This window comes from Vulpes vulpes, chromosome 9 (genome assembly GCF_048418805.1).
Source record: "Vulpes vulpes isolate BD-2025 chromosome 9, VulVul3, whole genome shotgun sequence".
Classification (NCBI taxonomy): domain Eukaryota; kingdom Metazoa; phylum Chordata; class Mammalia; order Carnivora; family Canidae; genus Vulpes; species Vulpes vulpes.
Window position 1 is genome coordinate 24701660 of NC_132788.1, and position 13706 is coordinate 24715365.

The window sequence follows — 13706 nt, forward strand, 5'->3', positions numbered from 1 at the left end:
TTAATTTAATGTGTAATGCCCAATATTCAATTGTTTCATTTCCAGTTTCTAGGCCTTAGATACACAATTTCTAGTACTGATCCCCTGTAACAAATTTTACTATACCAGAGTATTCTGAATTTCTGACATACATTCAAAGATACAATGCACTTCACTAGGTAGAATCAATACAAAAAGGCTTTTCTATGAAGAAAAGCTGGCTTCGGTTTGTGGTCCCACTTGGTACTTCTTGCTTTCTATTTTTTTCTCTTGTTTTGTATTTTAAAAGCAACTTTTTAGTCACAACTCAAGGATCCCTGGGAATCACTTTACTAGTTGAGGTGGTAAACTGATTTACCTTGCTATTCTTAAACTCCTACTGAGAAAATAGTATTTGCTTTCAATGGTGAGAGCACCATTAAACATATACAGAAATGGCTATCTGTAATACCTTCAATTTCAGACATTATGCTTACAGTAAAAGGAGTTGGTAAAAACTGAGACATTACATCTTCTATAAACCTAATGGATAACAAAGCAAAGGTTTTTCTACCTGTTGTTTCCTGCCCATGGCAAGTGTTCAGGTCAGCCAAAAGCTGGTTAAAATCATCCTGATGAGCAATCCAGTTATCCTAAAAATACCCCAAAAAATCAATTAAAGGCAAGCCTGGAGTTTAAATACACTGGTTGAGATAAGATACACTTTAGAAGCAAGGAAATACGGTTGTTAATGTGAAATTTTAAATGTTTCATGAAAATATTATGCTATAAATTTGAATGATGAAATTAATACAAAATTGAAATCTACTTTATCTATATTAATATGAAAAATAGGCTTTGGGGTGCTTGGGTGGCTCGGCTAGTTAAGCATCCAACTCAATTTCAGCTTGCGTCATGATCTCAGTGAAGTACTCCATACTCAGCAGGCAATCTGCTTGAGATTCTCTTTCTCTCTCTGCACCTCCCCAACCACACACTGAAATAAATATTTTTAAAAATTCAGAATATTTTAAAAAATCAAATTTAAATTTAATTTTTTAATTTAAATTCAATTGGCAACATACAGAACATCATTAGTTTCAGAGACAGAGTTCAGTAATTCATCAGTCGCGTATAACAAACACCCAGTGCTCATCATATCACATGCTCTCCTTAATGCCTGTTACCTAGTTACCCCATTCCCTCTCCTACCTCCCCTCCAGCCCTCAGTTTTTCCCATAGTTAAGAGTCTCTTATGGTTTGTCTCCCTATCTGATTTCTTCCCATTCCATTTCCTTACCTCATGGTCCTCTGCACTGTTTCTTTCTTATACTCCTCGTGAAGGAAACTATATGATAATTGTCTTTATCTGACTTACAAGATTAAAAAAAAAATTTTAAAAATAGGCTTCTTGGAAGCCTTCAAATGTGGATAACTTATCAATAGTCCACTTATAACCAAATAATCAACAGGCAACCTCTTTGCTAAATACTATAGTAAAGCAAAATAAAATTATTATTTTTCTCTCACTATGAGAATATTATGTAAGTCAAAGGGAAAAAAGCAGCAACAGACTTCAGGGCTCTCTTCTTTGCTCATTTGCACTTAAAATATTTTGCCTAACTCTATCTGTTCTTGTTGACCCCACTTTTACAAAAGAACACAGAGGAAGGGAGTAGGAAAGACTCCCAAGTACACTGGAGCACCCTCGCAGTACTAACACATTCATTATAACAGAAACAATTGGACTTTAAAAGAGAATAGGCATCTCCAAAACAATCTAAACCAACAGGAAGCAAGGTATCAATGTTGGAACTTGCCTCATACACACTTCTGAAGATGATGAAGGTTAAGGTATATTAAATAGGCATACTGGGCAATGCTTCTTCTAAAAATTAAGTGCATCTATCCATCTATCTCTAAACAACCACCTTCAAAGCCAACCTCATATAAACTCTTTCTTTAGTGGTTTAAAATTTTAGCTACTCTATCAGCATGATTACTATTTCTAGTCCATTACTTAGTATACTGAATCAAAATAATTTGGTTTACCTAAAACAGTTCTCCAGATTTCCTATCAGATTCTGTTGCCGTAAAAATTTAAAACAAAGCTTTCAGCTTAGGCACTTCATAAGGTAAACAGTAATACTGAAAATGAAAAGCATGTTGGGCCATTAATTTTTAATTACAGTGTTATGTTTTCAAAGTATCAGTATTTAAGGAGAAATGTGAATAAATTCAACTGCTGAACACCAAGAGTCAGAACTAGACAACTGGTACAGAGATAGGTCACCACTTTCTTGCAGAAAAGACATTTAGTTTCTTTCTGAAACTAAACACTACCAACTTTTAATAATACAAACAAATATCAAAACACAGGTAAAGATGAAAATTCCTTACTGTAACCAAAATTAGTGTTTTTATAAAAAGAAAATTCTTTTCAAAGTTTAGCAATAAAACTAATTTGGATCTCTCAGACATAAACAAGTAAAGAATCCCATAAGGACAACAAGGGAAGGTGGAGGCACGTGATGTGATGAAGAGCCAGCTTAGTTATGGGCTCTTTAGTTAACCATAACATGGAGGATACACCCTTGAACAGTTGAAAGCTGATCAATCTGATTGGATTAAAATGTTTATATTTATAAAAAAGCAAATAGTGCAGAAAAAAACCCCAGTAGACACAGTGTTGCTCACTTCATTATTGATTGTAGCTCCAAGTCCCAGGTGGTTATTTTTAACTTGAACTTTAATATGATCTGTTGCTCCTTGCTCCTGAGCCCCTAAACCCTGTGGAGATCAAACACAAAGAGAATTAGCATTTTTATTAGGTATAAAGACAGATTGCATCTTTCTTCATCAACCATTCAATTATTAAATATCCAGGAGTGAGACACTATCCTTACCTTCAAAGAGGACCCAGTCTAATAGATGTATGTCTTCCAAAGTATGTCTGTAATACCAATACACACAGTAACAAATGCTAATTCTTCAACCTGACACCCACCTTACAGACCATGTAAACACTGTAGAGAACATGCCTTTTTGTGATGCTCACAATCAGAGTACTACCACCAAACTAATCGAAGCCCATTAGAGATATTACAAATCTACGGCTCTCTCCATTAAATAATTTTATAAGACAACACTGAGAAAGTGGAGAAAGGGGACCCCAAGTCCCCTGCATCAAATAACACTCATATTGTTAAGTGTCCCAGAGAACTTAAGTGTACTGAAGAAACTAAAAGGCAACCAGGGTGGCTCTAGGTTAATGGATAAAGAGAAAATAGGATGATATAAAAGAGACAGACCTCACAAGACCTTGAATATTATGGAAGGAATTTGGATTTAATTTTTTAAAACAACAGGAAACCGCTGAACTTCTAAGCAAGGAAATGCCATGATCTAATTTTTGTATTTTAAAAGGTATTGTGGCTGTTGTTTGGCAAATGGCCCAGAGGAAGAACAGAAGGAGGGGAGGGAAGCAGCTGTGAGGCTGCAGCAGTGACTGGGGCCAGCGATGATGATATGTAGCCCAGGACAGGGCCCTGGGGAGGGAGAAGTAATGACTGGGGATGCGAGAAGTGAGAGAGCTAGAGGAACCAAGCATGACCATTTGCACAAATGGGGAAGACTTGAGAAGCAAAAGATTGAAGGGAGGGGGGGTGGATCAAGAGTTTTATAACAAAAATGATAAACTTGAGGTGCTTACTCAAGTGGAAATGTCAAGCAGGCTGGTGAATTTACAAATGTGAAACTCAGAGGACAGATCTGGACCACGTATAGAAAAGGGACAGCAAAAAAAAAAAAAAAAAAAAAAAGAAAGAAAGAAAAAAGAAAAGAAGAGAAGAGAAAAGAAAAGAAAAGAAAAGAGAAAAAAAAAGAAAAAGAAAAGGGACAGCTCTCAGAATTTAGAAAATTCAAAGCATGGTATGGAATGAAAGTGCTCACCTGAGCAGACCACAAAAAAAGCCCAGGGCTGAACCCTGAGGAGCTCCAAAGCTCAAAAGCCTGGAGGAGGAAGAGCCAGCAACACATTCAGGAGTGGCCAGTGAGGCAAAAGGAAAAAACAGATGGGAGGGCAGTATTCCGGAAGGCAAGACAGAAGTATTTCAAGAGTAGAGTAGTCAATTACGTCCAATCTGCTAAGGGACTGAATAACATGAGAACAAAAAGAGGAGCTACTGGATTTGTCAACAAGATCATTAAAGTCCTTCAAAGGAACCATTTAAACACAAAGTTAACAGAAATCATATTTCAGTCAAGAATAAATGGAGTGTGAGGAAAACAAGAAAATGTGTATTCTAAGCTATAAAGGGGAACAAAATTACTCTTAGCAACATAAAACACTGAAGGTAAGTATGATTCTAAGTGCAGCTAATTAGTAGGTACAATTTATGAAAGATGCCAATCACGGCAGTTTTAATGATAAAGAGAATTGACTTTCCTGTTCAATTCTAACTTTATCATTAAATTCAGTTATTTCTCCAAATAACTTATTTATCTAAAATACAAATTTCTCCCAGTCTCCAAAGAAAGATGCGTCCTCCTGATTTGCCTCTTTTTTTTTGCTCCAATTTCTTTTGCTCTTCTCCAACATACCTTTCCTTTAGACCACCCCATTTTTTCTAGCATCCTCTGGCCAAACTTGGAATCATCATTGCTCCACGCAGTGTTTCTTGGATCCACAGCCCACTTCTGCTTCCTCCGACCTGTAAATAACAAAGTATCTCATCGGCAACTCATCTTTCAAACCTGGAAAATACTACACAAATATACAGGAGACCTAATATGTACACACATACTTGCAAAAAATGTGACAAACAATATGTTTTATTACATACAGATACTGGATTCAACATTTGATGAAATATCATAAGACTGGATCACTTACCCTGGCTTTCCCAATAACTGTATATTCTCAATATACAAATTGGCCTAAGATAAGAATAACAATGTTCCCTCCATATGTGACAAAAATAAATGATCTACCATCACCTGGCCTTCCACACTCAACTAAAGGTAGAAACTGAAAGCACCTGTCAACACGGGTGTCACCATCACCAGTAGCAACAGCAGCCACTACAGCTTTCCTTCCCATACGTCACATACCAAATGGTATCCATACGTTGTACTCAATTTGCAGTAACCCAATGAGGATGGACATCCTGATCTCCATTTTTCAGACAAGAAAAATCTGAGATTTAAAGAAATGTGTCTAATGCCCCCAAGCAAAACTCGGAGCCTCCATACAAAGCAAGGTTCAACTGACGTCAAAGCTTATATTCTTAATCCACAGTCATTATGATCTTGAGGAGAGTCAACTATACCCTCCATATCTGTGATCGACAGACACTTGTGATACCATCCCTCGTCACTGAAATGCCCTAAAGCCACATGCCCCCTTCTCTGAACTTCCAGAAAAAATTATCTGCTGCTTTTCTGGCATTTAACTCACATTCTTCTGTATTGTTGCTTTTATATCCATCTCTTATGTTTTCTATTAGATGTATTACATACATCCTAGAGACACAGGCAGAAGAAGAAGTAAGCCCCCCAAAGGGAGCCCAATGTGGGATTTGATCCCGGATCCTGTGAGCTGAAGGCAGACGTTCAACAGCGGAGCCCCCCAGGCATCCCTAAGTTACTACTTTACTATCTTAGCAAATATACAGCTTAACGCTGCCTCTGCTAATAAACAACATACTAGATCAGAGCCTTGTTAACCAGTGTTCTCTCCATAAGGCTGCTTACTGGTGTATCAGAATTCATGCCTCCATACAGTAAGTAGTGCTTGCCAGGGGGTTCTGAATAGGGCTTAAACATTTCTGAGAATGAATGAGGCCACCCCTTGCAATAAAAACTCTAACAGTTTATGTTACATATGTGTACGCAGCAGATAATAAATAGTGCTTATACAAAAGACCCCCGAGGTCAGTTCCGGCAGAAATGTCAGATATCCTCAACCAATGGGGATAGGGCTTCCTCAATAAGGATGTTAAATGGAGGGGGAGCGGTGCCTTCCCTTTAAATAAAAAAAGGGCAACAATGGGTGAAACGAAATTTAATAGTATTCCATATTAGAGACTTTCCCAGAATCTTTACTACTCAGACATGTAGATCCTCCTAGGGCAAGTAGGCATGCCATGTTTCCCAAATTTATTTAATCAGAACCCTACTTTCCTGAAACACTTTCTGGCTCTATGCTGTAGAAGTTTCCAGGTTGGAGAAATCCTGGCAAGAAAAAGACTGTCACTGGTCTGTTCAGATTGGATCAACATTTACATATGTGTTGTTATTCTTATTCCAGTTATTCAGCTTTGCTAACTCTATGCAGAACGGAGCATTGCAGGCCTCCCTGCTAGTGTTTGGAAGGCTTGCTTACAAGGTTAGCAACTTGGCTGGGAACTTGGGTTTCAGGAAGGTTCCTAGCATTCTCAGAACTGATGAAGGGTTCACTATGCCTGTTTATATAAACAATATGGTTTATACCGAATATTCGGTTTTCCTTCTGGGAGTCAGGAATTTTGGTATATGCCAAGCAGAGCCTGCCTAAAGACCAGCCCCCAGTAAACATAACAGCAGTCCCTAACAAACTTCCCTGGTTTGCAACACTTCACAAGTGTTGTCACAACTTGTACTGGGGTAATGAAGAATGTCCTATCTGACTTCACCGAGAAAAGACTCTGGAAGCTTGTGTCTGGTTTGCCTTGGACTTTGCTCCATGTATCTTTTCCACTTGCTGATTTTGTTCTGCATCCTGTAGCTGTAATAAATCTTAGCCATGAGTACAACTTTCTGCTGAGTCATATGTCCTGAATCTGAGCAAATCACTGAATCTGGGGTGGTCTTGGGATGCCTGACACTATGTGGAACAGCAGTATAAGTGAGAGACGTGGGCCTCAGGGGAGAGTACCCTGAATTTGCAGAATCACTACTTGGGATGATCTATTTATTCTCTAGCAGGGACTCCCCCTATGTGGAGACCTAACTGTAGATGGTTCCATCAGGACACTTTTGGGGTAACCCCAATAAACAACCCTCCTTACAAGAGCTGTAAGAGATTTCACTTTTCAATCACTCCATGCCTAATACCACCTGGTTTATGCCAGGATTCAGCTTACTCTGAAAGGTATGTTGAGTCCTAAGAGCCAGGAACAGTTTTGTCTTTTTGTCTTGAGATATTCAGGAGCTCAAAATATACCATCCACGTACCATGTATTCCTATTTAAAAATTCAAGACAATAATCAAACTAAAGGAAACTGCAGTACAAAATCTTAATGCAATGAGCATTATAATCCATTAATTATAGTGTGATTTGACTACAAACATAATTGGAAGTATCCAAAAATGGTCTTAAAAAGAAAAGAATCTATGAAAAAAGTAGTAACTTGATAAAAATCCGTGTCTAAAACTCCAAATAACGTAACGACTGGGAAGTGAGTAAATTCTTGTCTTACATAGAGGGAGGTTTATCTAAGCTAGATTCCTTGTGTTACCTAAGGGAGACTCAATAAAATAACACTTGATAATTACAGAAATACTAATAAAAAATATTTTTGAGACACCAAAAGAGAACTATTCGATTTTAAAAACAGGTTAAGTGCCTATGGCGAAAATAAAACAAAATATAGTCAAAATGGCAAAGGAAAACAGAGGAAACAGCACGCTTAATGAATTGAAAATGTTCACTAATGTTAAGTGGGGGGAGACTGTACCTACAGAATTACCCCAATTTTATAAACTAGAAGAAAAAAATAATTGCTAGGAAGTGAAATTATGAGACTAGCATATTTCTTTGCTCCTATTTTCTTATTTCTAAAATAAGAACAGCAATCCTGGGGCACCTGGGTGGCTCAGTTGGTTGAGCATCAGTTGGTTTTGGCTCAGGTTATGATCTCAGGATTTACACTCCACACTCAGCAGGGAGTCAGCTTCAGATTTTCTCCCTCCCCCTTTGCCCTCCAACCCCTACCTCGCTTGCTCGTGCTCGCATGCTCTCTCTCTCTCTGCCGAATAAATAAATCTTTAAAAAACCAAAATAAATTAAGAACACCAATCTTTTGTTTAGTATTTTTTTAAGATTTTATTTATTTGAAAGAGCGAGAGAGCGCGAAGAGAGCACAAGCAGGGGGAGTGGCAGAGAGGAGGAGAAGCCTACTCCCCACTGAGCAAGGAGCCCAGCAGGGCTCAAACAACAGGACCCTGGAAAAATGACTTGAGCCAAAGGCAGCCGCTTAACGGACTGAGTCACCCAGGTGCCCCAAGAACACCAGTCTTATTAAAATAAAATAAGAACATCTAATCACAAGGGATGCCAAAGACAAACAGCAAGTTATTTTAAAAGACAACACAAAATATCATATATTGTCATGGCAAAGATTTCAAAATTTGGAGTCACAGTGCGGAGAGAGGAACTGAAAATATTCCCGTGAAATCATGTAATTTGAATTACTGATGTCTACAAACAGCATTTCACACCTTTATGATAAGCATTTCATATTTCGAAACGTTTCATGTTCACTATCTCATGGATTTTTTTTAAAAGCCAATCTAGTAATGAAGATAATAAAAGAAGTTTTTTAATATCCCGGAAGAAACTGATCATGGAAGAGACAAAAATGAACAGCGGAGCCAGGCCCAATGTGTATGCTGAAATAATCATATCAGAGAATATTAAAACCAGAAAAGATCCTAGCAGCCCTAGTTCCACAAATGAAGAAACAGAGCTGAGTCCGTCTAAAACATATTCTTTTCCAGAAGTGTCTGTTTTAAAACAATAAACTGCTGGCCCAGTGACAAAAAAGACAACAACAACAACAAAAAAGGTAAAGACACAGAGATAACTAGATCAAATTTGTCACTTTCTAGCTCAAAGACTCCGGACAAAATATTTTCTTCTGAACCTGGATTTCAACTGCTGTAAAAAGGGAACGGTGCCTTCCTCCTTGTGTTTTGGGCTCCCATTCTTCCACTTTCTTAGATAAGAGGATGCTGACAGCATTTATTTCATTGAACCCCTGTGTGATTGCTGTTGGTCTGTTAAACAAGCTGTTTCTGTTCATTGCCCATTATAAACTTTGAAAAAAAGTGATGGGCCGGCTTTTCTTGAGCAAAGCTCGACTGCCATCTGGTGACAGGCAACTTTTAGCTACAGATACGTCCCGAAAAAGTCAAACTGCCTCTCCGAGAGAGAGAGAGAGAGAGAGAGAGAGAGAGAGAGAGAGAATTCAGGAACTTCACGAAGTGAAGACAACAGTCAAATTGAAGCGAGCTGCGGCGTTGCAGCCAACACTTCTGTCGTGCAAGAATGTGAACAATTCCAGCTAAGTCCGAACGGCCAGTCTTACTCAGAATCACTCGTTAGTCCTGCATCCTCTTAAAAAAAAAAGAAAAGAAAAAAGAAAAAAAAAAAGCTAACTTCTTGCGTTTGATGTCTTCGAGAGCAGGATTTCACGGTCTGAAGAGATTCTGCTGGCCCAACCGCCTGTTTTTTTTTTTTTTTTAAGATGATTTATTTATTTATTCATGATAGAGAGAGAGGCAGAGACACAGGCAGAGGGAGAAGCAGGCTCCACGCAGGGAGCCCGACGCGGGACTCGATCCCGGGTCTCCAGGATCGCGCCTTGGGCCGAAGGCGGCGCCAAACCGCTGAGCCTCCCAGGCATCCCCCCCAACCGCCTCTTCGTAAGCAGAAGCAGCTGAGGCCCCGCGAAGTGAGCGAACGGCTCAGGGTTTGCACGCCCGGCGTCCGGGCTCCCGGTCGACCCACCGCGCGCGCGTGCCCGGATCCGAGCGCACGGACAGGAGTCCCACGTGGACACTCCGTCTCTTTCACCAGCCGACCGTAGCTAACTTCCGGGAAGGCTGCGTTGGAAATCTCGGCGGCAGGCGGGGCGAGCCGAGCCGACCCGGGCTTCCCCGTCCCCCCCCCCCCCCCACCGCCCCTGAGGGGCGTCCTCTCGCCCCGCCGCGCGCCGGCGACCCGCATCCCCGCGCCCCTCAGCCCGCCCCGGGGGCGTCGCCTGGAACCTTCAGCCTCGCGCCCTCCACTCACGCTCAGCCAGCATCGACATGTCGACAGCCCGGAACGCCGCGAGCCTCCGGACCTGAGCGGCGGCGGCTACCGAGCAGCCGGCTCGCGGAGAAGCGAGGAGCGTGGGGCCGGCAGACCAGGTGGACCGCGGCGGCCCGGCGCGTGCTGGTGACGTAGTCGAGGTGCGCCCGGCCCTCGACCACGTGGCGGCGAGTGGGCGGGGCGAAGGAGTTGGGGAGGTGCGCGAGCGCAGCCGCTCTGGGGCGCAGGTCGGAGGGCGGCGGAGCCGAGGTCCTGGGCTGGTTGGCGGTGAACGCCCCGGGGCAAGCGCGCGGGTGGGTTACCTGTGTCGTTCTCTGTTGATTCCTAAATGCCAAGCACGGTGCTTTCTGGAAGTAAAACATGATCTCTGCCCTCTGTTAGCTCACAAGAAATATGTAAACAACAGGAGTTAGGGCGGTCCGCGTTTTAAAACGGTGCATTTGAGGAGTTTGAGAAACTCACCTGGAGGGGAACACCTTGCACTAGGGTGTCTTTTCATAATGTCCTACCTCTACCCTCTGGGATAGGTAGGTAGGTAAAGCAGGTACCTAAGCACCTATCTATGGGATCCCAACTTAGGAAGAGAACTAAATGTGGCCAAAATGTTTGTCTCTTTGTAACATGACTTCAGCAAGACTAAGTTGCTCTGAGCTTTGCCTTTATCATAGTTCTCTCTGTATCCACACCAATACCTAGCAAAATAATTTGAAGATGATAGGGGCTCTGCAGCCATCTGTGACTTTTACCTGCAGTGTCTCAGTCTCCAGGGGAGCGCTAATGAGATTCTGGCGATGAGACTCTAAGGCAGTTAGGAAGGATGTGTTTTTGCACAGGTGGCCCTCCCGCGGAAGTTCAGGTGATGGTATAGATAGAAGGTTTTCGGGGGTGGCTCAGCGGTTTGGCGCCTGCCTTTGGCCCAGGGCGCGATCCTGGAGTCCCCGAGATCGAGTCCCGCGTCTGGCTCCCAGCATGGAGCCTGCTTCTCGCTCTGCCTGTGTCTCTGCCCACCCCTCCTCTCTCTATGTTTATCATGAATAAATAAAAAATAAAATAAAGGCTTTCCCCTCCTAAGTAGAACATAAAGAGAGCAGCCAGGTGCCATGAGAAGCTGTATGAAGGACTCGACTCCTGTTCTAGATGAATTTGCCCTTTAACTAGGAGTCCTGACAAACAGGGTTAACTTCTCTAGTTTCATAAAAATCAGAAAAAAGAAACACAAAAGAATAGTTACCTCTATCAGTGAATATCCAGGAGCTGAGGGGAGTGGGGAGATGCAAAATTAATGGAATTTTTATAGCTAAGTCTGGGACCCCATAAGTTGTGACACAGAGAACAGGATTTAAGTGGGGAGTTGGACTTGCACAAAATTCGAAAGGCAGGATTACCCAAGTCTTTGGGTAATTAGCTGATCTGTTTGATGAGGCCGGAGAAAACAGAAGGTAGTTACATAAGAGTGGACAGTAGTGAATTGATAAGGAAGTCAGAATTTTCAAGCACCAAAGATGTTGGTATGTGACTGCAGAAGATGGTTCTGTCTCTTGGATAATTAGGAAGATTGAGACAACTTTTCAATACTGTTTCCGTGGTCCGGGCGATAGGTTGTCAAAACTAAACTAAGATTGTTAAGTGTAGCAGTGAATGGCAAGGAATGGTTATGCCTTGTGATCTGGTGAGCTTCTGCCTTTCCAGGAAATGTTCAGTCAGAGGCCACAAAGGAATCCTATAGAAGGTATTATCCATTTGAGTGAAGGCAGGATAGACTAATGGATTCCAAGATTTGTTCCAACTCCAGCATTTCTTGTGTTTGTGAAATATCAATGAGGATTATCTATTGAAAAAACTATTGTCAAGTTTGGAATTTAAAAAAATAATATATAGAATCCTATTTATATGTTTTAAATTGTCAGCTGAGAGTGAATATTATGCTTATAAAAGTAAGGGGATTCAGTATAAGACATTCAGTCTTATTCTTCAGTCTCTTTCTTGGCAGACCCTCTCAGAGCAGTACTTCTCAACCTTTAATGTGCATGTGAATCATCTGAGGATCTTATTAAAATGCAGTTTCTGGTTCAACAGGTCTGGGATAGGGCCAGAAATTCTGCATATCTAACAACCTTCCAAGAATGTGGGTGCTGATGATCCACAGACCTTACTTTGTGCACAGGTCATCAAACAACCAAAGGTATAAATGAACTCAGGGTTAAAGTATATTTTTTTTTCTTCTGTTCAAGCAAAGTACTTGATGAAAAACACCTTTAGGTAAAGGTGACAAACACTTTCAATATACTTTAAAGAACTGAACCTGGATCCATCCTAGTCCTTTCCTTCAGGCAATCAAAGACCAAGATAAGAGACAGATGATTGTTAATTCTTTAGCTTTTTTTTAATGTATATTTTTTATTGGAGTTCGATTTGCCAACATATAGTATAAAACCCAGTGCTCATTGTCAAGTGCCCCCCACAGTGCCTGTCACCCAGTCACCCCATCCCCCAACCCACCTTCCCTTTGGCTACCCCTTGTTCATTTCCCAGAGTTAGGAGTCTCTCATGTTTTGTCACCCTCTCTGATTTTTCCCACTCATTTTCTCTCCTTTCTCCTATAACCCCTTTCACTATTTTTTATATTCCCCGTTTCTTTAGCTCTAGTGAATCACAATCAGCACCCACCCCCGCTGCCCCACTCCACACACACACACACACACACACACACACACACACTATAAAAGCTAGTTACACATTCTGTACAGTTGCAAAAAAGAATTCTCACATGTTGTACTACATCTTTATACTATATGTCAGGTATATCACTAAAATTTTTGTCTATTAAATAGAACTGAATGTTTCCAGTTAATCTGAGCTCATTCCTAAGAGGCACCAGGCTGATATAAGGCAAGGAAAAAAGCAGAAAACATGACAGAGTCTAAATTCTGCTACCAGCTTACAGTGTGATCTTGGGCAAGTCATGGTGGGGAGGACAAATATTTCACTTCTTTTGATATCACTGATCCAATCTATAAAGAAAGGATGATCACTGAGATTATTTCCAGGTCTGAAAGACTCTCATAAAATTACTCTAATCAGAAAAGCATAACTTGGGATGCCTGGGTGGCTCAGTGGTTAAGCGCCTGCCTTTGGCTCAGGGCATGATCCTGGAGTCCTGGGATCGAGTCCCACATCAGGCTCCTTGCACGGAGCCTCCTTCTCCCTCTGCCTGTGTCTCTGCCTTTCTCTCTGTGTCTTTCATGAATAAATAAAAACCTAAAAGAAAAGAAAAGCGTAAGTCAGTGATATGAGCATTAAAAAGAATATAATAATATTTAAGAAGTTGGATTCCGAAGCCAGACTTCCTGGGTTCAAATCTTAGTTCTGTCACTTACTAGCTGGTAACCTGCTGTGTCTCTGGGCAGATTACATTACCTCCCCATTCCTCTATTAAGAGGAATAATGAGATGATTTGATATATGTCAAGTGCTTAAAATGGCACCTGGCACATAGAAAGCACTCAATACAGTATTCAATAAAGCACTGTTATAATTTTAAAGGAAGTAGAAGTTAGAATGATTATTTCAACAAATATTTGTTTCAGACATTGTGCTTTCTGCTGGAGTTACAAAGGTGAACAAAAACAGTCATGACCCTTACCCTTTTGAGTTTGCAGAGAAGATAGAC

The 13706-nt window shown here is 41.0% G+C and overlaps 1 protein-coding gene across 3 annotated transcripts in view; it reads right to left on the reverse strand.

Annotated features, from left to right (window-relative positions):
• PINX1 (PIN2 (TERF1) interacting telomerase inhibitor 1) overlaps positions 1 to 10190 on the reverse strand; it is an 84929-nt gene extending 74739 nt beyond the window's left edge. The window contains exons 1-4 of one of the 3 annotated variants that reach the window (XM_026007822.2): positions 10017 to 10190; positions 4561 to 4670; positions 2656 to 2748; positions 533 to 611 (exon numbers count right to left, since the gene is read on the reverse strand). In XM_026007822.2, the coding sequence (XP_025863607.2) occupies positions 533 to 611; positions 2656 to 2748; positions 4561 to 4670; positions 10017 to 10035 (301 nt within the window). In that variant the 5' untranslated portion in view covers positions 10036 to 10190. Of the gene's footprint in view, positions 1 to 532; positions 612 to 2655; positions 2749 to 4560; positions 4671 to 7082; positions 7183 to 9991 lie in introns of those variants that run through there. The other 2 variants (XM_072719632.1, XM_072719633.1) reach the window with 2 other exon arrangements.
• Between the last annotated feature and the right edge of the window lie 3516 nt (positions 10191 to 13706).